At 44.2% G+C, this 26224-nt stretch overlaps 2 protein-coding genes across 6 annotated transcripts in view; one reads left to right on the top strand and one right to left on the bottom strand.

Annotated features, from left to right (window-relative positions):
- Positions 1-16202, bottom strand: part of SLC66A2 (solute carrier family 66 member 2) — a 111657-nt gene extending 95455 nt beyond the window's left edge. For 2 of the 5 annotated variants that reach the window (XR_012847651.1, XR_012847652.1), the window contains exons 1-2: positions 16028-16202; positions 10667-11015 (exon numbers count right to left, since the gene is read on the bottom strand). Coding sequence is in view for 3 of the 5 variants with exons in the window: in XM_075826531.1 (XP_075682646.1) it covers positions 10667-10884 (218 nt within the window). In the remaining 2 variants the exon portion in view is untranslated. Of the gene's footprint in view, positions 1-10666; positions 11016-15745; positions 15831-16027 lie in introns of those variants that run through there. The other 3 variants (XM_075826531.1, XM_075826533.1, XM_075826532.1) reach the window with 3 other exon arrangements.
- Positions 15829-26224, top strand: part of HSBP1L1 (heat shock factor binding protein 1 like 1) — a 94045-nt gene continuing 83649 nt past the window's right edge. The window contains exon 1 of the mRNA XM_075826534.1: positions 15829-16032. Coding sequence (XP_075682649.1) covers positions 15907-16032 — 126 coding nt within the window. The 5' untranslated portion in view covers positions 15829-15906. The remainder of the gene's footprint in view (positions 16033-26224) is intronic.

The raw sequence follows: 26224 nt of genomic DNA on the forward strand, positions 1-26224 counted from the left end.
CTATGCAATGACACAACAACATGTCAAACAATCATGATACCTGTGAACTGACAATCCATAGAAGATTCTGATATCTCCTAGCCCAGATATGGACGTGTACATTCATGATTAGCTAGACCTAGGGTGAGTAGTTAAAGGCACGGGGCGGTTTTTCATACTGATCACCTATCCGCAGAAGAGGTTATCAGTATACAATCGGAGGGATTTGTGGTCCGGTGCCCGGAGGCAGCTGGAAGTTACGCAGTGGTCAGTGCCGAAGCAGAAAGCTCCTTACACTGTATAGCGGCAGTGCTGGTCTACCGCAGCTCTGCTCCTATTCCCTTGAATGTCTCATATATTCAATTAGATGTAAGTCTGTAGACAAGAAAGAACGTGTTTGATATTTTAAAATTTTGCAGCTATTTTATTATTGCTATGTGGGTCAGAAAAGTGTTAATAGATTAAAGGTGCATTCACACTTGCCAGTTTTGCTATGGTTGCGTCACTTTAGTTTAGCTTTTAGGACTATTGTCTTAACGAGGATTTGGCACTACTTAATGCCTAATCTAGTAACTAATCTGATAGGCGCGTACTGGCGGTTCTAGTGAAAATCTTATCAAAAAACGTTTATTATTTTAAAAGTTATGACCTTTTTTCTAGATATGTAAATGAGGCTATACTAGGCAAATGGGTGGTAACACTGCTCTGTGTGGGCGGCGTTTGTGTTGAATGAAGTTGTCCAATCAGTGGCATACAGCTTCTCCCCTTCCCTTCCCAGCGTGATCTTAGCTTCAATCGCAAGATCACGCAGTGTTTACATGGTCTCAGCGCCCATCCAGGAAGGTAGTTTCCTGGCTGAGCGCTGAGGCGGTGTTAAAGGAGATACGTTTTGGGATACAAACGACAGCACTTATCAGATTAGTTAGGAGATTAGGCATTAACAGAGTAGTACCCCTACGAGAGAGGGGCCTGTATTAGCTCCAAAAAGGAAAAAAAGTGCTGTCAAAATATTAAATACCTCCTACTAAATAACAGCAATACACACAAAAAAAACAAAAAAACAAATTCAATGAAAACATTAGTTACATATAAATCTCAAAAATGCATTGGATGAAGCAGCCCCCACTACACTCCGAACCACCCGACAAAGACGACGACAACCCTGGCACACGCCTCAATCCCGCTTTCTTCAGCGGTGCTTGAGATGTGCCGAACGACTGTGGAGAAAATCGCATTTGGATGGAGATTTCCTCCATTACAAATTTATACTCAAAAACGTACAACTCTGCCCTTCAACGAGCCAAACAAGTCTATTTCCCTTCTCTCATCTCCACACTATCTAATAAACCAAAACGCCTCTGATACTTTTCACTCCCTCCTTAGTCCTGAAGTGCAGACGCCAATCACAGATCTCAGTGCTGAAGACCTGGCCAATTATTTTAAAGTTAAAATTGACAACATCCAGCATGATATTATCTCCCAGTCCCCTAGTAACATCGATCCCCTTCCACCCCCCGCACTCCCTCTTCTTCACTCTCAGCATTTGACCCAATAACTGAAGAAGAAGTCTCGAGGCTCCTCTCTTCTTCTCGTCCTACTACCTGCCCTAGTGATCCTGTCCCCTCACACCTCCTCCAGTCACTCTCCCCAGCTGTGACTAGTCACCTCACTAAAATATTTAACCTCTCTCTTTCCTCTGGTATCTTTCCCTCCGCTTTTAAACATGCCATTATAAACCCATTATTGAAAAAACCAAACACTTGACCCATCCAGCGCTGCCAACTACCGACCAGTCTCTAATCTGCCCTTCATCTCCAAACTCCTGGAACGCTTGGTCTACTCTCGCCTTATCCGCTATCTCTCTGCTAACTCCATTCTTGACCCCTTACAATCTGGATTCCGCACTCTACACTCCACAGAAACTGCCCTTACTAAAGTCTCAAATGATCTCTTGGCGGCTAAATCGGACGGTAAATCCTCTCTCCTGATTCTTTTGGATCTCTCTGCAGCCTTTGACACTGTAGACCACAAACTCCTACTTAACATGCTCCACTCTATTGGCCTCAAGGACGCGGCTCTCTCTTGGTTTTCCTCCTATCTCTCTGACCGTTCATTCAGTGTGTCATTTGCTGGTTCCACTTCTCCTCTTCCCCTTGATATCGGGGTTCCTCAGGGATCAGTCCTAGGTCCACTCCTCTTTTCTCTCTACACAGCTCCTATTGGACAAACCATCAGCAGATTTGGCTTCCAGTACCATCTCTACGCTGATGACACCCAATTATATACCTCTTCCCGTGACATCACCCCTGCTCTAATACAGAACACCAGTGATTGTCTGTCCGCTGTCTCTAACATCATGTCCTCTCTCTATCTGAAACTGAATCTTTCTAAAACTGAGCTCCTTGTGTTCCCACCATCTACTAACCTCCCTAAACCGGATGTCTCCATCTCTGTGCGTGGCACTATCATAACTCCTAAGCAGCACGCCCGCTGTCTCGGGGTTATTTTTGACTCAGATCTTTCCTTTACTCCTCACATACAATCACTTTCACGCTCCTGTCATTTTCACCTCAAAAACATCTCCAGAATCCGCTCTTTTCTTACGGAGGAAACTGCCAAAACTCTCATTGTTGCTCTGATTCACTCTCGTCTTGACTACTGTAACTCATTACTAGTCGGTCTTCCCCTCACTAAACTCTCCCCTCTCCAATCTATCCTCAATGCAGCAGCCAGGCTCATCTTTATGACCAACCGCTACACCAACGCCTCTAATCTGTGCCAGTCACTGCACTGGTTGCCCATCCCCTTCCGAATAAAATTCAAACTTATTACTCTCACCCACAAAGCTCTCCACAGTGCTGCACCTCCTTACATCTCCTCCCTCATCTCTGTCTACCACCCTACTCGGGCTCTACGTTCTGCCAACGACCTTAGATTAAAATCCTCCATAATCCGAACCTCCCACTACCGTCTCCAGGATTTCTCTCGTGCTGCACCCGTCCTCTGGAATGTGCTACCCCAGACAATCAGATTAATTCCCAATATCCACAGTTTTAAACGTGCCCTGAAAACACATCTATTTAGACAGGCCTATAACATTCCCTAATCTGACTCCTTTCCATGGCCCTCCATTTAGATTAGTCATCAGAATAGGATTCCCTCACACTCCTTCTCTTCATGTCCGTCATACACGGATACTGGCTGGTGACCGGCTCATGCAGCTTTATGTTACCACCGCATGTGTATAAAAATGGCCGGACCATTGTACAGAACAAACACTATTACACTTTGTGTCTCCCTTATGTCCTCATAGATTGTAAGCTCTTGCGAGCAGGGTCCTCACTCCCCAGGTTTGAATTGTAAATGAACTTTGTCACTATGTAATGTCTGATATTGTTTGTTTCATGTTCCCTCTAAATTGTAAAGTGCTGCGTAATATGTTGGCGCTATATAAATAAAGATTATTATTATTATTATTATAGATAAAAATACATGAAAATGTAAACATACCCATAATGAAGGATTATACCCAAGGTCTATACAGTACATATAAAAAAATGGAAAGTGCAAATGCTGCAACCAATGTAAGCCACATAAGTATACTAGGACTGGAGTTAAAGAGGCTCTGTCACCAGATTTTGCAGCCCCTATCTGCTATTGCAGCAGATCGGCGCTGCAATGTAGATTACAGTAACGTTTTTATTTTTAAAAAACGAGCATTTTTGGCCAAGTTATGACCATTTTTGTATTTATGCAAATGAGGCTTGCAAAAGTACAACTGGGCGTGTTGAAAAGTAAAAGTACAACTGGGCGTGTATTATGTGCGTACATCGGGGCGTTACTACTTTTACTAGCTGGGCGTTCTGATGAGAAGTATCATCCACTTCTCTTCAGAATGCCCAGCTTCTGGCAGTGCAGATCTGTGACGTCACTCACAGGTCCTGCATCGTGTCGGCCACATCGGCACCAGAGGCTACAGTTGATTCTGCAGCAGCATCAGCGTTTGCAGGTAAGTAGCTACATCGATTTACCTGCAAACGCCGATGCTGCTGCAGAATCATCTGTAGCCTCTGGTGCCGATGTGTCCTCGCTCGTCTGACATGATGCAGGACCTGGGGAAGTGACGGCACAGCGTGATCTGCCAGAAGCTGGGCGTTCTGAAGAGAAGTGGATGATACTTCTCGTCAGAACGCCCAGCTAGTAAAAGAAGTAAAAACGCCCCGATGTACGCACATAATACACGCCCAGTTGTACTTTTACTTTTCAACACGCCCAGTTGTACTTTTGCAAGCCTCATTTGCATAAATACAAAAATGGTCATAACTTGGCCAAAAATGCTCGTTTTTTAAAAATAAAAACGTTACTGTAATCTACATTGCAGCGCCTATCTGCTGCAATAGCAGATAGGGGTTGCAAAATCTGGTGACAGAGCCTCTTTAAAGAGGCTCTGTCACCACATTATAAGTGCCCTATCTCCTACATAAGCAGATCGGCGCTGTAATGTAGGTGACGCAGTGCTTTTTTTTTTAGAAAAACAATCTATTTTTACCACATTAGGAGAGATTTTAGCTTTATGCTAATTAGTTTCTTAATGCCCAACAGGACGTTTTTACTTTAGACCAAGTGGGCGTTGTACAGGGGAGTGTAGGATACTGACCAATCCGCGTCATGCACTTCTCCCCATTCATTTAGTCAGCGCATAGTGACACTGTGTTGTTCACTATGTGCAGTCTTATACTGACAGATTAACGTTACTGAAGTGTTTAGACAGTGAACAGACATTCCCTCCAGCCAGGACAGGGTGTCTATCCAGAATCCCGAAACTTCGTTAACGTTTCTGTGGTACTTACAGCAGAGCAAAGCGTTATCTCCCTGTAACCTGTCATTTACAGCGTGATCTCGCGAGATTACGCTTGCTCCGCTGCAAGTACCGCAGAAACGTTAACGAAGTTTCGGGATTCTGAATAGACATCCCATCCTGGCTGGAGGGAATGTCTGTTCACTGTCTAAACACTTCAGTAACGTTAATGTCAGTATAAGACAGCACATAGAGAACGCAGAGTCACTATGCGCGGTCTAAATGAATGGAGAGAAGTCTATGACGCTGATTGGTCAGCCTCATACACTCCCCTGTACAACGCCCACTTGGTCTAAAAGTAAAAACACGCCCAGTTGGGCATTAAGAAAGTAATTAACAAAGCTAAAATCGCTCCTAACGTGGTAAAAATAGATCGTTTTTCTAAATAAAAAGCATTACTGTCACCTACATTACAGTGCCCATCTGCTTATGCAGGAGATAGGGCACTTATAATGTGGTGACAGAGCCTCTAAGTATAAAGTGCAAAATACAAACAATAAGTCCATCAAATATCAAGATGCAGAAGAAGTGGAATACACAGACCAAGCGGTAGCACATGCCGACACGTGTTTCGCCCAGTTTCTTCTGTGTCTTCCATTTTTTATATGTACTGTATCTGACTGGGTATGTTTACATTTTCATGTATTTTTATCTATTTATACGTATAAAAATAATAAAATAAAAAGTTTAAATTGAACTAATTATTTTGTGAGAGTTGCTGTCATTTAGTAGGAGGTATTAACCCCTTCTCCCAATTTGTCGTAAGTATATGTCATGGAAAGCCAGTGCTTCCCGCAAAATGTCGTATACTTACGACAAATGGATGGCAGCACCTCAGAAGCTGAGTCAGTGCCATCATCCCCGGATGTCAGCTATACCTTACAGCTGACACCCTGCTGTAATGGCGGGGACCGAAGTTAGCTTCGATCCCCGCCATTAACCCCTTCAATGCAGCGGTCAAAAACCGATCGCTGCATTTAAGGTGTTTGCAGCTCATCGGCACCCCAGCAAGGAAATTGCATGGTGCCTGTGGCTGCAATCGCAACCAGAGGCCTAATAGTGGCCTCCTGGTCTGCCTAGTACAGAAGCCTAAAAGGCTTCCGTAGCCATCGGCAAGATGGCGCCGGCTCAGGAGATGAGCCGGCGTCATTGGTGGTGGATGTCAGCTGTATGGAGTATTGCCGTACTCTATATAAGTTGCTTTACAGATGTTAGGGGGTGGCTTTTTCTTTATCCCTTGTGGACATTGTTTTATTTTAGCTAAAACTACATCTTATTGGAAAAAATCAAAATGTTTCATTTTCAGGTCCAAATTCTAATAAAATCTATGAAACACCTGTGGGGTCAAAATGCTCACTTACACCCCTAGATGAATTTCTTGTGGGGTGTAGTTTCCGAAATGGGGTGTTTCCTTTGTTTCGGCATCACAAGACTTCTTTAAACCTGACAAGGTGCCTAAAATATATTCTAATAAATAGAAGGCCCCAAAATCCACTAGGTGTTCTTTTGCTTCTGAGACCTGTGCTTCAGTAAATTAGCATACTAGGGCCACATGTGGGATATCTCTAAAAACCGCAGAATAAATATTGGAGTTGTGTTGCGCTGGTAAAAAACTTTGCTTTAATTCTTGTGAAACGCCTAAAAGGGTTAATAAACTTTCTTTTGCTGTTTTGAATACTTTGAGGGGTGCCGTTTTTAAAATGGGGGTTTGTATTGTATAGGGCCCTTAGGCTATGTTCACACGGGGTATTTTGCCGAGTTTTTTGACGCGGAAACCGCGTCGCAAAACTCGGCAGAAACGGCCCGAGAACGCCTCCCATTGATTTCAATGGGAGGCGTCGGCGTCTTTTTCCCGCGAGCAGTAAAACTGCCTCGCGGGAAAAAGAAGCGACATGCCCTATCTTCGGGCGCTTCCGCCTCCGACCTCCCATTGACTTCAATGGGAGGCAGGAGAAAGCGTATTTCTCGCTGTTTTATGCCCGCGGCGCTCAATGGCCGCGGGCGAAAAACGGCGTGATAATTGCCGCGAAAATCGGCGTGCAGGGAGAGGAATATCTGCCTCAAAGTTCCAAACGGAATTTTGAGGCAGATATTCCTCCCCCAAAATACTCCGTGTGAACATAGCCTTAAAGCCTTCACAACTGAACTGGCCCCTGTAAAAATAGCCTTTTGAAATTTTCTTGAAAATGTGAGAAATCTCTGCTAAAGTTCGAAGCCTTGTAACCTCCTAGAAAAATAAAAGGATGTTCAAAAAAATGATGCAAACAAAGTAGACATATGGGAAATGTTCATTAGCAACTATTTTTTGTGGCATTACTATTATTTATTTACAGAAATATTTACATTTAGAAAAATGCTAATTTGGGCAATTTTTCGCTAAATTTTGTGTTTTTCACAATTAAAAATACTGAATGTATCGACCAAATTTTACCACTAACTTAAAGTACAATGTGTCACGAGAAAACAAGTCTCAGAATCGCTTGGATAGGTAAAAGCATTCCAAAGTTCTTACCACAAAGAGACATGTCGGGTTTGAAAAATAAGGCTGATAGGAAGGTCAAAAGAGGCTGCAGCGGGAAGGGGTTAATAAAGTAGTGACAGTTCCTGTTTCAACCGAAATTAGGTCTGACATGGACTTTTCGTCACATATTAGATTCAGCCTTAGGGTATGTTCACACGGCGGGGGTCCGTAACGGCTGAAATTACGGGGATGTTTCAGCCTGAAAACATCCCCGTAATTTCAGCCGTACCGGCATGTGCAGGCGCTTGAACGCCGCGTCAATTACGGCCGTAATTAGAGCCGCTATTCATTGGAGTCAATGAATAGCGGCTCCAATTACGGCCAAAGAAGTGACAGGTCACTTCTTCTACGCGGGCGTCTATTTTCGCGCCGTCATTTGACAGCGGCGCGTAAATATACGCCTCGTGTGAACAGACAAACGTCTGCCCATTGCTTTCAATGGGCAGATGTTTGTCAGCGCTATTGAGGCGCTATTTTCGGGCGTAATTCGGGGCAAAAACGCCCGATTTACGTCCGTAAATAGGCCGTGTGAACATACCCTTAGTATAAAAGGAGAACTACTAGAAAATAATTAACCCCTTCAGGACACAGTTAATTTTGTCCTGGAGAATGTAAGGAATTTTTCAGTTTTCCCTAACTGCATTCCGACAGCCATAACTTTTATTTTTTCTCTACATACATATGAGGGCTTATTCTTTGCCGGACTAGATTGTATTACCGGTATTTAGTAGCATCATTTTGGATTCCAAGTCATATATTTTAATTTAATTTTTTTTTAAACGCTGTTTACCATGATTTATAAACTTTATTCTATAGGTTGTTACGTTTACAAATATATATTGTCTTTTTTTCATATTTGATCACTTTTATTCATTAAATGCAATTTTTACTGAAAAAATTTATTTATTCTTTATATTATTTGTCTGGGTAGATATATATATATATATTTTTTTTTTTAATTTTTTTAAACAACTTTATTGAAGGAATTATCTGGGATTTTAAAATGTATGACCTATCCTTAGGATAGGCCATCAATATTAGATCTGTGGGGTACGACTACGCACTGCCGTCGATCAGTTGTGAGAAGGGGCCGTGTTGCTCGTGCAAGTGCTACAACCTATTGTTTACAAGTGATCGGCGGGGGTGCCGAGTGTGGGACCCCCACCGATCTAATATTGATGGCCTATCCTAAGGAAACAGCGTCACAAAACTCGTCAAAAACGGCCCGAAAATGCCTCCCATTGATTTCAATGGGAGGCGTCGGCGTCTTTTTCCCGCGAGCAGTAAAACTGCCTCGCGGGAAAAAGAAGCGACATGCCCTATCTTCGGGCGTTTCTCCTCGGACCTCCCATTGACTTCAATGGGAGGCAGAGAAAGCGTATTTCACTGTGTTTTATGCCCGCGGCGCTCAATGGCCGCGGGCGAAAAACTCAGCGAAAATCGGCGTGCAGGGAGAGGAAAATCTGCCTCAAACTTCCAAACGGAATTTTGAGGCAGATATTCCTCCTGCAAAATACTCCGTGTGAACATAGCCTTACAGTAACACTCATTGTATAGATTATAATTTAAAAAAAACTAAATTGGACACCTACATGTGGTTAAAAAAAATTGATCCAGATAAGAGTTATGAAAATGTTCATAGTATGGCACCATATGGTGTTCCAAGTGTATAGCAATGTGCATGTCCACCTACTAAGCGGAGTGCTAGTGCACGCTCTTGCTCAGTCACTTTCCCCACAGGCAGGTCTCTGCAGAGTGATGCTCTGTTCACTGCAGAGCAGCCAACAAAATAGATTTTCTGCCATGCTTGTCAGGGAAGGAACAGAGTATATGGAGGTATATCTGAGAAGACTCCTTCTGTAGGGGAAGTAAGAAGGTACTATATAGTCATCTGCCGGAGGGGAGGGGGAGGCGATTGATTCTGCTCTAAGCTCCTCATCCAGCAGCACAGATTAGCAGTCATCCCACGGATAATGACGTGGACACTGCTCCTGTGCCCCGACATCACTATGCCGTGCATTTACAGCACTGGTCCTTAACTACAGAAACTCTGGCACAGTTTCACGCTTTAGATCTGTAACTGTAATAAATCATTAAGTACCTCAAAAGAGCAGATCTCTGCTCTGAATGAGGGCTGGCTCCAGTGTCTCTACCCCCCCCCCCCCCCCACTGCTTTTATATCCATATATCCTAACAGGGACATCAAGTGACAGATTTTTTTTTAATCTAATTGTTATAGCCAGATTAAAAAGGGGTTGTCCGTTTTAGACAATTCCTTTAAGCTAATCATAACCAGTAAAAAAATAGAAATAAATACATCACCAGATATACAATTGTTTGATGGTATGACTGCAGTTTTGCCCGATATTACTACAAAAATATCCATTCTCAAACACTCCGGTTGAGTCCAGAGGTGGTGGAAAAAAATCTGCCGCATGTTGCAGTATTTCTGTGAAAATACGCTGCATTTCCGTACAAGAATAAACTGCTGCAAATTTCGCAGCATGCTCTGATTTCTCCATGGAATTTCAAAACACCATCCACATATATCGTAGACTACCGCAGATTTTCATAGATGAATCTTCAACACAAATCTGAGGAAATTCCACCTGAACTCAACTTTATGGTATGTTCAGTCACGGCAGGAATTCTCCAACATGGATATGGCCGAAAGCGCAAAATTTTTCATGCGGCAAAAAAGGATGTAAGCAGTCGAGAAGGCCCGCTCACCAGTCAGATCCTTGTACAAAGCCTCAGGATGGTGAGTGCTTCTACAACCCCCCCCCCCTTCTCCATCCACGTTCACCTGACCCCTCTTGTAGGATATGTTAACGCTTAATTTTTTTTTTTTTATTCATCACATGACATAAATAGCACGGTTTTGTTGCGATTATATAAAAATTGAGGCAAAACCGCACCATTTGTACCACAATTCTGAAAATTGCTCCAAAGTAAAACTTACAAGACTCAAAAAAAAACAAAAAAAAACGTAGGCTTTATTCACACAGTGCAATCAAATCATGTTTTTTGCTGCGATTTAGCAAAAATTGTGGCAAAAAAAACAAACCCTTGCCAATACATCAATGTTCTAGAAAGCCAGATCTTTATACCGAGTAGTGCAGTTGTATACCGATAGGCAAGTTAGTGTCATGAAGACTCAAAGCAACCATCTCTTTATACCTACACAAGAGTTGTCTCTTAGTCATTATCCGGTCTACAAATCAGGTAGAGAAACTTAAAATCACAGTACTAAACCTGAACCACCCCAGTTCCTGGAGTCAAGTGCCCTTTAAGAATAAGTTACTTACCAAAACAATATCCTCAAAATATTGGCCACTAAGAGCATGAGACAAACGTAAACGGAGAAACCATCTGCATTCTGGGTTCTTCTAATGTCTCTGTACTGGGGTATATATGGCACGATTCCTCCAAATATCATCGCAGCTGATGCTCCCCATGAAACGAGTCTATGGACAGCGAATACAAGCCAATCTGTTCCTTTTTCCTCCATTGCGCCTGTGATCATTTACTCCCTCCTTCAGCTTGTTCTGGCTTCGCTCTGCCCAGCAGAGGCTATAAACCAAGATTATTAAAGGGAACCTAACTGCCTCCAAGCCAGTGCTGGATTTCTACATCCCATGATGATGATGATGATACCTACAGAGAAGAAAAATAAAAAAGGCATGTAATACTCGTGTTCTTTATTGAGCATAGCATTGACAGAGGAGATCTATACAAGGAAAACAACAAGTGGACTCCAGTATACATGTAGAACCCAGAAAACCGCCTCATTTATTCTTCAAAGTTGTTCTAATATACCTACAGTCACATGGTGAATCTACGCTTCCTATAGAAAAGCCATCATTAAAGAGGCTCTGTCACCAGATTTTGCAACCCCTATCTGCTATTGCAGCAGATAGGCGCTGCAATGTAGATTACAGTAACGTTTTTATTTTTAAAAAACGAGCATTTTTGGCCAAGTTATGACCATTTTCGTATTTATGCAAATGAGGCTTGCAAAAGTACAACTGGGCGTGTTGAAAAGTAAAAGTACAACTGGGCGTGTATTATGTGTGTACATCGGGGCGTGTTTACTACTTTTACTACCTGGGCGTTGTGAATGGAAGTATCATCCACTTCTCTTCAGAACGCCCAGCTTCTGGCAGTGCAGATCTGTGACGTCACTCACAGGTCCTGCATCGTGTCGGCACCAGAGGCTACAGATGATTCTGCAGCAGCATCGGCGTTTGCAGGTAAGTCCATGTAGCTACTTACCTGCAAATGCTGATGCTGCTGCAGAATCATCTGTAGCCTCTGGTGCCGACACGATGCAGGACCTGTGAGTGACGTCACAGATCTGCACTGCCAGAAGCTGGGCGTTCTGAAGAGAAGTGGATGATACTTCTCATCAGAAAGCCCAGCTAGTAAAAGTAGTAAACACGCCCCAATGTACGTACATAATACACGCCCAGTTGTACTTTTACTTTTCAACACGCCCAGTTGTACTTTTGCAAGCCTCATTTGCATAAATACGAAAATGGTCATAACTTGGCCAAAAATGCTCGTTTTTTAAAAATAAAAACGTTACTGTAATCTACATTGCAGCGCCTATCTGCTGCAATAGCAGATAGGGGTTGCAAAATCTGGTGACAGAGCCTCTTTAAAACGGGAGTCTAGAATTAAATGGTGATACTTTCAGACTTAGTCGTAGGTTAATTAATTACTAGGTTAAATATACCTTATAGTCATATGATCATAGACATGGGGGAAACCACACCATCTGCTCCTACAGACATATAGCAAAGATAAGCTCATTGGGGACATTGACCTACTTAAAGGGATTTACCCATGAGGGACATTTATGACATATCCACAGGATATTCCAAGAAAGATTGTAGAACAACAGCACACGTCTCCAGATAATCAAAGTGGTTTTATTGTCAGAACATCCACGACAAACAGGCAACGTTTCGACCCATAGTGAGTGTGGGGTCTTTGATTATCTGGAGACGTGTGCTGCTGTTCTACGATCTTTCTTGGAATTTTGCAACATGCCGGAGTGGGTTTGCCTGGCTTGACAGCTTTGCACAGCACCAGACTCAGGACTTGTGCTGCTTCAAAATCTTTTACTTTGCTTCATATCCATAGGATATGTCATAAATGTCAGATAGATGCGGGTCCCACCTATCTCTAGAACGGGCCCCCTAAACTCCATTCTACCTCTGTGTGTGTCGGCTGATTTCCGACCATGAAGGTGAAAACAGCGTAGTTCGCTGAGTTACGCTGTTTTCGTAAGCCCCATAGAACTGAATGGTAGTTTCGGAAACCGCGTAGCTCACATGCTACACTACTTCCGTAACTGCTATTCACTACTATGGGAGTTTCGGAAATAGTGTAGCTCAGCGAAGTCAGGAAGTGGCCGGTAGTCAGCGATAGCAGACAAGGCTAGAAAGGGGTTTAGGGGGCCCCGTTCTAGAGATAGGTACAGGTCCCAGAGGTGGGACCCGCATCTATCGCACATATATGACATATCCTGTGGCTAGATCCCTCGTGGAAAAACCCCTTTAAAATTACCTAATGCAACCATTTGTCACGCCTAATGTTACCATGACATAACCAGTCTCATTTGCAAAAACATAAAATATATATATACATATACACACACACACACACACACACACACACACACACACAAACACAATATCCCAAAGATATAGCCAGTAAAACCTTGATAGGAGAAACATGGACATGAGGTCTGAGGTCACTTTTACACAGCAGTATTTTGCATCAGTATTTGTAAGCCAAAGCCACGTATGTCAATGTGTTTCACCTGTACTAGCCGTTCAGCCTATAACCACATCTTAAAATCGTGGAAAAAGGAAACAAAACAAAAAACGAGATGCAAGTAGAACATTTCTAGGTGCATTGGACACTTGACTCCTGGGATTTGTCCATCCCTGCACTAAACACATGGCACAATGATGCAGATTAATCCATTTATTCCTGCCAGTAAAAATATGGCTTTCACAAACACTATTTATATAGCCACTTTTTATGACACATACGATTGTGTTGGAGAAAGTGGAGATTAAGAGTAGCGGAGGGCACAACTGATTAGTCACAATGACTCTCCCCCAATGCTCGATAAGACTCGAACAGCATTCCGACCAAGTTTGCTATCTGCCCCCATATAATTTGTCCCGCCTTGCTTTTTAAATAGCAGAGACTGCATAAGGAATTCCACCTATTTGTTCTCAATTTGACCACAGACTACAAGGAAAGGTGAGCTTTTTCGATCTGTTCACTTTTTTGTGGTGTTTGGTGGTCTTTGTTGCTGTAGCGCTGTGTCTGTGGGGAGACGTGGCCGAGCCAAGGTGGCTTAGACTGGCAGCATGTGCGTGGTTAGTCTCCTGGATTGCTCCCTCTGCAGGTGCTGTGTTGCAGCGGCACTGGTTGCCACGCGATGCTGCACTTGATAGAGTAGGGACCCACTTAAGAGGTCGCCGTACAGTTTGATCAAAATGTAAACTAAGAGCCTCATGTTCTTACATTTTTCAATTTTGCTGAGCCGCAATAGATCAAGTATAATAAAGTGGATGCACGGTCCAGGTTTTCTTCTCTGCCCATGTGAAAGTACCCACTAGATTACAAGTGGTAGGCCCCTTACCACTGAGGAAAGAATACTCACATGACAACCCAAAGTCCTCCATGTTGGATTTCCATTTATTTCAATGGAAGCAGCCGTCAGGTAGAAACAGCTATAATAATAATCCAAGATCATTTCACATTGTAACAGCACTGAGGCACCGCACACCTCTACAAAACACTGTTGTAATAGACTTAATGTGCTAGGGCACATGTATAAAAAGTATACATTTGATAACATTTTAACATCCATATGACAGCCGCAGGACACTGCCTCTAGTGACCTACGTTTGGTTCAGTAGAAGATCCAGGTCCTAAATGCAGCTCTACTCCAGCCTTCTAAAACCGGCCTCACAGCTGTAAGACATCATAGTTGGACCCTTGGTGGTGACAGCACTTGTATTACTAGGACATTTAATGGCACATGCCTATTCCTTTTGTTTGTGAGTTAAGTTGCTGCTAGAGGTGTCTGGCAGTGGCGCTCTAACGATTGCCTATTCCCAGTGGTTCTATTTGTCCAATCACCATACACTTTCACTTTTAAACTGCGCTGTTTGAGAAATACTGCCACCCTTGGCCCAAAAGCCAATAATCACCCCTTTTAACTATGGCAACAACGAGCGATATGTTCAGACAGCCTATCGCACACCTTATATACCTACCAAGCCAGCCCACGATACATCACTCCCTTCATGGACTATGCGCTGCCGTCGTCGAAAGTAGGTGGTGGTCATAATAACGGGACTCGAAACGATACACCGATAAGTTAGCGTTTGCTCGTTCACCGGCTTATCGTTGCCCTGTTTACACAGGGCAATGATCGGAAATGAGCGTTCTGTGAAACGCTCAAACCCTAGACCTCATCTACGTCTATAAATAATACTACAGCAGGCAAAGCGATGACTAGTCAATAAAACTGTATCACCCTGTACATAGACATTTCCTGCTGACTGAACAAATAAGCAGAAAACCAGAACATTCGTCTGATAATATACACGCAAAGATAACCTACAATAGGTAATAATGACATGTAAGAATGAAGGGGAAAGAGGGCTAGGTAAATAACGTGCAGTGGCCCCCGGGGGCTTTTCTCTTATACAGCACCACCCCTGATCCAGGGCTATGTAGGAACCGCAGATTTGCCCCATTCACTTGAATGGAGCTGCGTTGCAATAGAAGATACTGCAACAAGAGTAGCCTAGAAAATAGAAGAGGCTATGGTTCCTGTGTTTTAGGAACTGGTGTAGGTCCCTACCGTTGCCCCTTAAAAGGTCAAACATTGAGTGCATATCCTCGCCTTATCCCATCAATATCTGTAGTGAAGAACATGTAGCAAGTCTGTAGATAGTACAGGAAGCGACCTCAGAGCAGAAATCAAAATGTGCCCACTTCCTGGTGCTCCACTACAACCCCTACCCCCTGGTACAGGAGAATTTGTCATTTAATCCCTAGCTTCACATCTATTGTAGGAGAGAAACGTGGCATGGCCCTCAAGTTGTTTGGTTACGTAACGTGGGGTGAGCCCAGGGCAGATTCATCCAGATGGAAGTTGAGGTAACCTGTGCTGGATCCCCCACTTCACTAATCCCATTGCTGCTTATATGGTAACAACACTGCTAGATTACAAGACTAGCAACTAGAAATATATCTGATGGGCTGTCAGAAGAGATTTCCATTGGTTACATACATCTGGAGTGTCTCTATAGGCACAGATTACTGCTCCTACTGGGCAGAACGCTTACCGTCACCTCTATGGACATGTAACGTATAATGGTTACTATGGTCAGTACAATGCTGCCGTTTGTGGGCGGAGCTTCAGCGGAGAACTATGTGATATGACTGAGCGGTTACCAAAATGATTGCAGCCACAGGACCCTAGCAACCCCCGTGCTGCGCATGTCACATGGACTACAACATACAGTCAGCCGGGGCTCCTCCTCCAAGTGACAGAGCAACGGCCCCTCAACCAGCGCCGGATACCCGAACAACTGGCAGCAGTGACCCGCTCCTCGCCCGCTGCTTACCCGGTGTGAGTGGTGATTCTGCGGCACCAGAGCTCTTCCAGTCGCTTCCAAGTCCCAAGCACCGCGACTCTATCTGTTACAGCCTCATCCTCCCAGACAGTACATTGATTGGAACCCCGGGCGGAGGGGCGTGGTCTTGGCCTGTGACGTGACAACGAGCGCCGGCCGCAAACAGAGGAAGTAGGATGTTCTAGTGTGAGGAGGCGTGGCGTGTTGGTAGTCACACGTGGCCCTACGTACGAAGGTGTTTATGTTCACACGGAGTATTTTGGGGGAGGAATATCTGCCTCAAAGCTCCAAACGGAATTTTGAGGCAGATATTCCTCCCCCAAAATACTCCGTGTGAATAGCAATGATCGCGCCGTTTTTCGCCCGCGGCCATTGAGCGCCGCGGGCAGAAAACACGCTTTCTCCTGCCTCCCATTGAAGTCAATGGGAGGTCGGAGGCGGAAGCGCCCGAAGATAGGGCATGTCGCTTCTTTTTCCCGCGAGGCAGTTTTACTGCTCGCGGGAAAAAGACGCCGACGCCTCCCATTGAAATCAATGGGAGGCGTTCTCGGGCCGTTTCTGCCGAGTTTTGCGACGCGGTTTCCGCGTCAAAAAACTCGGCAAAAGACCCCGTGTGAACATAAGTGTCCGGGAGGTGACGGTTTTACTTACATGATAATGACCGGGGCCATTCTGCACCGTCCCCCTCTCTGCAGAAGAAATCATGTTATGTAGGGTAACCGGATTTATAGCCTTCAATTAAAGGGGATTTCCGCCTTTATCTAAACAAAGTTTAAAGTGTAGCTAAACGTTCGGCAAACTTCTGACATGTCATAGTGACATGTCAGAAGTTTGGATTTTTGGGACTCCGAGCACTGAGACCCAAACCAATCTCTAGAACGAAGCAGCTGAAGTGCTCGTGTGAGCGCTCAACCGCTTCGTGCCTGTTCGGCTTTTTACGGAAATAAATGTATCGGTGTACGGACTCAATAAAAAGTTGTGTACAGGAGTGAGACAATCTCCCTTTATGCACAGGGTAGGGGTCTCTGCATGTTTCCCCTCATTACCTGGCGTTTGGCATGACATATGACCCATCGTTGATATAGTTAGGTACAGGGGCGTAACTAGGAAAGACTGGGCCCCATAGCAAACTTCCTTGGGTGTCACACAACCCCCCCCCCCCCCCTTGTAGATAGTGCCCTTTTTACAGCCCCCCCCCCCCCCCCTGTAGATATCTACAAAGGGAGCTGTATGGCGTTCTCTACAGGGGGGGGGGGGCTGTATGGCGTTATCTACAGAGGGGGTGTATGGCGTTCTCTACGGGGGGGGGGCTGTATGGCGTTATCTACAGGGGGGCTGTATGGCGTTATCTACAGGGGGGGCTGTATGGCGTTATCTACAGGGGGGCTGTATGGCGTTCTCTACAGGGGGGGCTGAATGGCGTTCTCTACAGGGGGGGGCTGTATGGCATTATCTACAGAGGGGGTGTATGGCGTTCTCTACGGGGGGGCTGTATGGCGTTATCTACAGGGGGCTGTATGGCGTTATCTACAGGGGGGCTGTATGGCGTTCTCTACAGGGGGGGCTGTATGACGTTCTCTACCGGGGGGCTGTATGGCGTTATCTACAGGGGGCTGTATGGTGTTATCTACAGGGGGGCTGTATGGCGTTATCTACAGGGGGGGCTGTATAGCGTTATCTACAGGGGGGCTGTATGGCGTTATCTACAGGGGGGCTGTATGGCGTTATCTACAGGGGGGGCTGTATAGCGTTATCTACAGGGGGGCTGTATGGCGTTATCTACAGGGGGGCTGTATGGTGTTCTCTACAGGGTGGCTGTATGGCGTTCTCTACAGGGGGGCTGTATGGCGTTCTCTACAGGGGGGCTGTATGGCGTTCTCTACAGGGGGGGCTGTATGGCGTTCTGTACAGGGGGGGCTGTATGGCGTTCTGTACAGGGGGGCTGTATGGCGTTCTCTACGGGGGCGCTGTATGGCGTTCTCTACAGGGGGGCTGTATGCCGTTCTCTACAGGGGGGCTGTCTGGCGTTATCTACAGTGGGGGCTGTCTGGCGTTATCTACAGGGGGGCTGTATGGCGTTACCTACAGGGGGCTGTATGGCGTTATCTACAGGGGGCTGTATGGCGTTATCTACAGGGGGCTGTATGGCGTTATCTACAGGGGGCTGTATGGCGTTATCTACAGGGGGGCTGTATGGCGTTATCTCCAGGGGGGGCTGTATGGCGTTATCTCCAGGGGAGGCTGTATGGCGTTCCCTACAGGGGGGGGCTGTATGGCGTTCTCTACAGGGGGGCCGTATGGCGTTCCCTACAGGGGGGGCTGTATAGCGTTCTCTACAGAGGGGGCTGTATGGCGTTCCCTGCAGGGGGGCTGAATGGCGTTCTCTACAGGGGGGGCAATATGGCGTTCTCTACGGGGGGCTGGATGGCGTTATCTACAGGGGGGCTGGATGGCGTTATCTACAGGGGGGCTGTATGGCGTTCTCTACAGGGGGGGGCTGTATGGCGTTAGCTTGTAGAGAACGCCACACAGCCCCCCTGTAGAGAACGCCATACAGCCCCCCTGTAGATAACGCCATACAGCCCCCCGTAGAGAACGCCATACAGCCCCCCCCCTGTAGGGAACGCCATACAGCCCCCCCCTGTAGGGAACGCCATACAGCGTCCCCCCTCCCAAAAAAATGCGACCTACAGCGTGTCCTACAAAAGACATGTATCCCCTATCCACAGGATAGGGAATACATGTGTGATCGCTGGAACTGATAGGGAGAACGGGGGACTGAAGGTCACCCGAAGTTCTCCATGACTAACCTCTGACTTCCGGCGTCTGCGCAGCTCACTAAAAATGAAAGGAGCGCTGGTGACGCATGCGCACAAGCGCGACCGGCGCTCCATTTCTACGGAGCTGCCGACACAGACCCCGGAACTCCGAGGTTTGTGATGGAGAACTTCAGGGGACTTTCGATCCCTTGATTCTCCTTATCAGTTCCAGCGATCACACATGTATCCCCTATCCTGTGGAGAGGGGATACATGTCTTTTGTTTAATGGCAGAGCGGGGAGATACCTCCCTGCTCTGCCGTAGTGTTCAGTGGCGTCCCGCTGTAGTAGCCATAGCGGCTGCTAGCGGAGCCTCCGGCCAAGGTTGGGGCCCGTGCTGGCGGGCGACACGGGCCCCCTCATTCCGCGGGCCCCGTAGCAGTCCGTGCATGGCCCAGGAGCCTGGACCGCAGAAAGAACGGACGAGGCTCATAGAAAATAACACTCCGCGGCCGGCCCACCTGAAAACCACGGCCGTGCGGCCTACGGTGAACACCAAAAAAAAAAGAATAAAAACAATGTCAAGATTGCTTGTTTTTAGTCACCTTGCTTGCCATAAAATGTAATAAAAAGTGATCAAAAAGTCACATGTACCCCAAAATGGTACCAATGAAGACAACAGATTGTCCCGCAACAAATAAGCCCTCACACAGCTCCAGTGGAGAAAAAATAAAAAAAGTTCTGGTTCTCAGAATACGGCGACACAAAATGTGCAGAACGTTCCAAAAGCGGATAAGATCAGGCACCATTTATCAGTGCGACACCGGACACACATCTGCGGATTATTATTTACTTACCCCTTTATTTACATTATTATACCCTCTTATTATGCTCTGATGTACTCTGCCCAGCTTAAATATGCCCCCACATTATAAACTGAAATACCAGCAAAACCACAAACACAATTGCTACCAAGCTAAATCTGCGCTCCAAAAGCCAAATGGCGCTCCCTCCCTTCTGAACCCTACAGCGTGCCCAAACAGCAGTTTACGTCCACATATATGGCATCAACATACCCAGGAGAACCCGCTTAGTAGTTTATGAGGTATTTGTCTTCAGTGGCACAAACTGGGCACAACACATTGTGCAATAAGCTGGCTGGAGAGGAGAATCAAGGACCGCACATCCACAATATTAATAAATGAACATGAGGTTCTTAGTTAACATTTTGATCAAATTGTATAAGCCCACTTGCCACTTCATGGCGACCTCCGATAAGTAGGTCCCTACTCTATTGGTTGCAGCACAGCACGGAGGTGCCCGCCACCACAATACCGCACCCGCAGAGGGAGCAACCCAGAGGCCCAGATGCACTCCTTCTGGATGTGCGGTCCTTTGCGCACATAATAGCATGTCGTGGTGTGCTGTTTGGAGCGGGCTCACGTGCTGAGCCACTCCATATGCTGTTGGTGTCCACTTTGTATTACAGCTGAAACCCAGGACTAACGGACAGGAACAGTGATCACGCTGTTACAGAAGCCTGTAAAAATGACAATATACTAATTCATTACACTGGTTCAAGTGCCCTAGGGGGACTAATAAAATGTGTAAAAAAAAAAGTAAAATAAAGTTTAATAGGGGAAAACAAAAAATTATTACAAGTTAAAAAAAAAATCTTTTGCCCATTTCTCTTGTGAAGTCATGCAAAAAAGAAACAAAATTGGTATCGCTGCGTCCGTAAAAGTCGGAACTATTACAATATACCATTATTTGACTTGCACAGTAAACGCTGTAAAAAATAAAGAATTTAAAACGCCAAAACCGGTTTTATGGTCACCTTAGCTGTAAAAAAAAAATGTACTAAAAAGTGATCAAAAGGCTGTATGTAACCAAAAATGTAACTATAGCTCATCCCACAAAAAAATAAGCCCCCACACTGCACAATCGACCTAAAAATAAATAAGTTATGGCTCTCGGAATGTGGTGAAACAAAACAATTTTTTTTTAATAAATAGATTTTTCTTTGTAAAAGTAGTCAAATATAAAAAAATACCTATACAAATTTAGTATCACCATAATCGTATTAAGATTCAGAATAAAGATAAGTTGTCGTTTTCACCGCACGGTGAAAGCCGTAAAAACGAAACACAAAAACCAATGGAAGAATCAGTTTTAGTGATGTAAGGCTTGCATGCAGCTGCTCGGAGATGGAATCACATGCCATGAAGTTCCCGGCACACAGTTTTTGTTTTTAATGTTAATGCCAGAGGCGGTTTGGAACTCAGCAGTTATTGAATCAGCAGAGGGTTGCCCTACAAAGGAATTCATCTAGGGGTGTAGTGAGAATTTTGACGACACAGGTATTTCATAGATTTCATTAGAATTGGGCAGTGAAAATGAAAAATTACATTATTTTCCAATAAGATGTAGCTTTACCTCAGAATTTTACATTTTTTTCAACAAATAAATGAGGAAAAGCACTCCACCATTTGTAAAGCAACTTCTCCAGAGTACGGAAATACCCAACATGTCATAAACTGCTGTTTGGGCAAGCAGCAGGACTCGGAAGGGAAGGCACGCCATTTAGCTTTTGGAGTACAGATTTTGCTGGTTTGATTTCTCGGCACCATGTCGCATTTGTAAAGCTCCTAAGGTACCAGTACAGTGGAAATCCCACAAAAGTGACTCCATTTGGGAAACTACACCCCTAGAGGAATTCAACTAGGGGTGTAAGTGAGCATTTTAACCCCCCAGGTGTTTCATAGATTTCATTAGAATTGGGCCGTAAAAATGAAAAATTCAAAATAAATTTCCACTAAGACGTAGCTTTAGGTCAAAATGTTTAATTTTCTCATCAAATAAAGGAGAAAAAGCACTATAACATTTGTAAAGCAACTTCTTCAGAGTACGGAAATACCCCATATGTGGTAATAAACCACTGTCTGAATACACATCAGGGCTCAGAAGGGAAGGAGCGCCATTTGGCTTTTAGAGAGCAGATTTTGCTGGATTGGTTTTTCTGCACCATGTCGCTTTTGAAAAGCCCCTTAGGTACCAGTACAGTGGAAACTACCCAAAAGTGACTCCATTTGGCAAACTACACCCATTGAGGAATTCATCTAGGGGGTAGTGAGCATTTTGACCCCACAGGTGTCTCATAGATTTTATTAGAAATGGGCAGTGAAAATGAAAAATTACATTATTTTCCAATAAGACATAGGATTAGTTCGAAATTTTTCATTTTCTCAACAAATAAAGGAGAAAAAGCACTGTAACATTTGTAAAGCAACTTCTTCAGAGTAGGGAAATACCCCACACTTGGTCATAAACTGCTATTTAGACACACAGCAAGGCTCTAAAGGGATGGAGCGCCATTTAGTATTTGGAGTGGAGATTTTACAAGATTCGTTTTTTGATACCATGTTGCATTGAGCTATAGTACCAGTACAGTGGTACCCCCGAAAAATTACCCCATTTTGGAAACTAGATCCCTCAAAGAATTTATCTAGGGGTGTAGTGTGCATTTTGACCGCACAAGTGTTTTGCAAAAATGAGTAAGCTATACAGTGAAGGAAATAAGTATTTGATCCCTTGCTGATTTTGTAAGTTTGCCCATTGTCAAAGACATGAACAGTCTAGAATTTTTAGGCTAGGTTAATTTTACCAGTGAGAGATAGATTATATTAAAAAAAAAAGAAAATCACATAGTCAAAATTATATATATTTATTTGCATTGTGCACAGAGAAATAAGTATTTGATCCCTTTGGCAAACAAGACTTAATACTTGGTGGCAAAACCCTTGTTGGCAAGCACAGCAGTCAGACGTTTTTTGTAGTTGATGATGAGGTTTGCACACATGTTAGATGGAATTTTGGCCCACTCCTCTTTGCAGATCATCCGTAAATCATTAAGATTTCGAGGCTGTCGCTTGGCAACTCGGATCTTCAGCTCTCTCCATAAGTTTTCGATGGGATTAAGGTCTGGAGACTGGCTAGGCCACTCCATGACCTTAATGTGCTTATTTTTGAGCCACTCCTTTGTTGCCTTGGCTGTATGTTTCGGGTCATTGTCGTGCTGGAAGACCCAGCCACGAGCCATTTTTAATGTCCTGGTGGAGGGAAGGAGGTTGTCACTCAGGATTTGACGGTACATGGCTCCATCCATTCTACCATTGATGCGGTGAAGTAGTCCTGTGCCCTTAGCAGAGAAACACCCCCAAAACATAATGTTTTCAACTCCATGCTTGACAGTGGGGACGGTGTTCTTTGTGTCATAGGCAGCATTTCTCTTCCTCCAAACACGGCGAGTTGAGTTAATGCCAAAGAGCTCAATTTTAGTCTCATCTGACCACAGCACCTTCTCCCAATCACTCTCAGAATCATCCAGATGTTCATTTGCAAACTTCAGACGGGCCTGTACATGTGCCTTCTTGAGCAGGGTGACCTTGCGGGCACTGCAGGATTTTAATCCATTACGGCGTAATGTGTTACCAATGGTTTTCTTGGTGACTGTGGTCCCAGCTGCCTTGAGATCATTAACAAGTTCCCCCCTGTGTAGTTTTCGGCTGAGCTCTCACCTTCCTCAGGATCAAGGATACCCCACGAGGTGAGATTTTGCATGGAGCCCCAGATCGATGTCGATTGACAGTCATTTTGTATGTCTTCCATTTTCTTACTATTGCACCAACAGTTGTCTCCTTCTCACCCAGCGTCTTACTTATGGTTTTGTAGCCCATTCCAGACTTGTGCAGGTCTATGATCTTGTCCCTGACATCCTTAGAAAGCTCTTTGGTCTTGCCCATGTTGTAGAGGTTAGAGTCAGACTGATTAATTGAGTCTGTGGACAGGAGTCTTTTATACAGGTGACCATGTAAGACAGCTGTCTTTAATGCAGGCACCAATTTGATTTGGAGCGTGTAACTGGTCTGGAGGAGGCTGAACTCTTAATGGTTGGTAGGGGATCAAATACTTATTTCTCTGCACAATGCAAATAAATATATAGAATTTTGACTATGTGATTTTCTGTTATTTTTTTTATATAATCTATCTCTCACTGGTAAAATTAACCTAGCCTAAAAATTCTAGACTGTTCATGTCTTTGACAGTGGGCAAGCTTACAAAATCAGCAAGGGATCAAATACTTATTTCCTTCACTGTAGATGTTGCAGATTGAAAATTGCCGTTTTCCACAGATATGCTATTTCAGTGCCCAATGTGTTGTGCCCAGCTTGTAACACCGTAGACACACATCCTATAAATTGTTAAGAGGGTTCTCCAGAATACAGTAATACCCCATATGTGGTCATAAATTGCAGTTTTGGCACACTGCCAGGCTCAGTTGGACCACCATTTGGCTTTTGAAGCGCAGATTTTGCTTGGTGTTTTACTTGTATTTCAGCTTATAATGTGGGGGCATACGTAAGCTGGGCGGAGTACATCAGGGCATATGTAAGCTGCGTACATCAGAGTATAACAGGATGATGTAATAATGGGGTGAATGAATAATCCATGGATTGGTGTGGTACGCTTTGAACCAATCCTTTATGCAGAGGCCAGGTTTATTGGGTATTATACAAAATATCTGCGCTCCAGTATTGCCTAAACTTTGACTTCTTCACTAGCCCTATAAGCAGCACAAGGCCCTAAAGTTTCCTCATCTCCGCTGCATCTACAGGGTTCACCTGTGGGGTCCAGCAAATGACGATGTGGGGTATTTAGTGAAATTCTACTGGACCTAAAAAATTAGTCTGGGCCGTCATTTTGCATCATTTTGCATCATTTTGTTTTGAGAGTCATAACGTGTTATTTTTCCGGTAATTTTTATTGGTTCCATTTTGGGGTACATGCGATTTTTTTTTTATCACTATTTATTACATTTTTTGAGAGATGAGGAAACCAAAAAGCAGCTATTCTATCACGGTTTTGTTTTTTTATTTTTTACAGTGTTCACCGTGCAGTATAAACAACATGTTAACTTTATTCTGCGGGTCGATACGATTACAGCGACACCAAATTTATATAGTTTTTTTTACGTTTCACTAAGTTCCCACAACAAAAATACTCTTTTAAAAAAAAAATCATGTTTTAGTGTTGCCATTTTCTGACAGTCATAACTTTTTTCTTTTTCAGTTGATATTGCTGCGGGAGGACTTGTTTTATGCGTGACGAACTGTAGTTTACATTGGTACCATTTTGCGTTACTTGCAACTTTTTGATCACTTTTTATTAATTTTTTTTTGAGACAAGATGACCAAAAAATAAAATGCTGTCATTGTCTTTTATTAAAAATGTTTACGGTGTTCACCCTGCGCTAAAAATAATGTGATATTTTTATAGATCAGGCCGTTCCGAACGCGGCGATACCTATTATGTATAGGTTTTTTTTTCATGTTTTCATTTTTTTTTCTTATAATAAAGGAGTTGATCAGGGAAACAGGGCGATTGTTGTTTTTATTAGTTAAAACTTTTATTTATTTTTCTTTAACATTTTTTTTTACTTTTTTCACTTTTTTTTTACACTCACCTGAGGACTTGAAGATCTGGTCTTCTGATCCCCGATACAATACACCGCACTACTTATGTAGTGCAGTGTATTGTAACTGTCATTCATCATCTGACAGTTAGCCTATTAAGTCATGCCTCGGGCAGGACCTAATCGGCTACCGTACCTGGGCAACCAGGAAGCCTAGCAACGGCTTCCTGGTTGCCATAGCAACCATCGCCACCCGCGATCTATCGCGGGGTGGCCCGGGGGGGTACAGAGGGAGCTCCCTCCCTCTGTCCACCACTTCAATGCGGCGGACGCCATTGACAGTCGCATTGAAGGGGTTAAATGGCTGTGATGGGCGGTAACTGCCATTTTTAGACATTGCATCGGGATGTCAGCTGTATGACAGCTGACAGCCACTGAAGATGAAGCGCGCACAGCTCCTGTGCCAGCTTTATCTACAGGGCGTGACTGTACGCCCTATTGCGGGAACGCACTTTGAATTTGGACATACAGTCATGCCCAAAAGCGGAAAGGGGTTAAGGTCCAAACAATTTTTTGATTTTTCATTTTAGTTTTTCACTCCCCGCCTTCCAAGAGTCATAACTCCTTTATTTTTCCGTCAATAGAGTGGTGTGAGGGCTTATATTTCGCGGGAGGAGTTGTAGTTTCTAATGGCACCATTTTTTCAATTGGAAAAAAATGTGATTCCTCCATTTCTTTTTCGGTTTCGTTTTTACGGCTTTCACCGTATGGTAAAAACAACAACTTAGCTTTATTCTGTGGCTTAATACGATTACGGTGATATCAAATTTATATAGTTTTGTTTGAATACATTCTGAGAGCCATAACTTTTTTATTTTTCCATGCATTGAGCGATGTGAGGGCTTATTTTTTGCGGGACGAGCTAGTTTTTCCTGGTACTATTTGTTGGTAAATCCAA

The sequence above is a fragment of the Rhinoderma darwinii genome, chromosome 5, assembly GCF_050947455.1.
Source record: "Rhinoderma darwinii isolate aRhiDar2 chromosome 5, aRhiDar2.hap1, whole genome shotgun sequence".
NCBI lineage: Eukaryota > Metazoa > Chordata > Amphibia > Anura > Rhinodermatidae > Rhinoderma > Rhinoderma darwinii.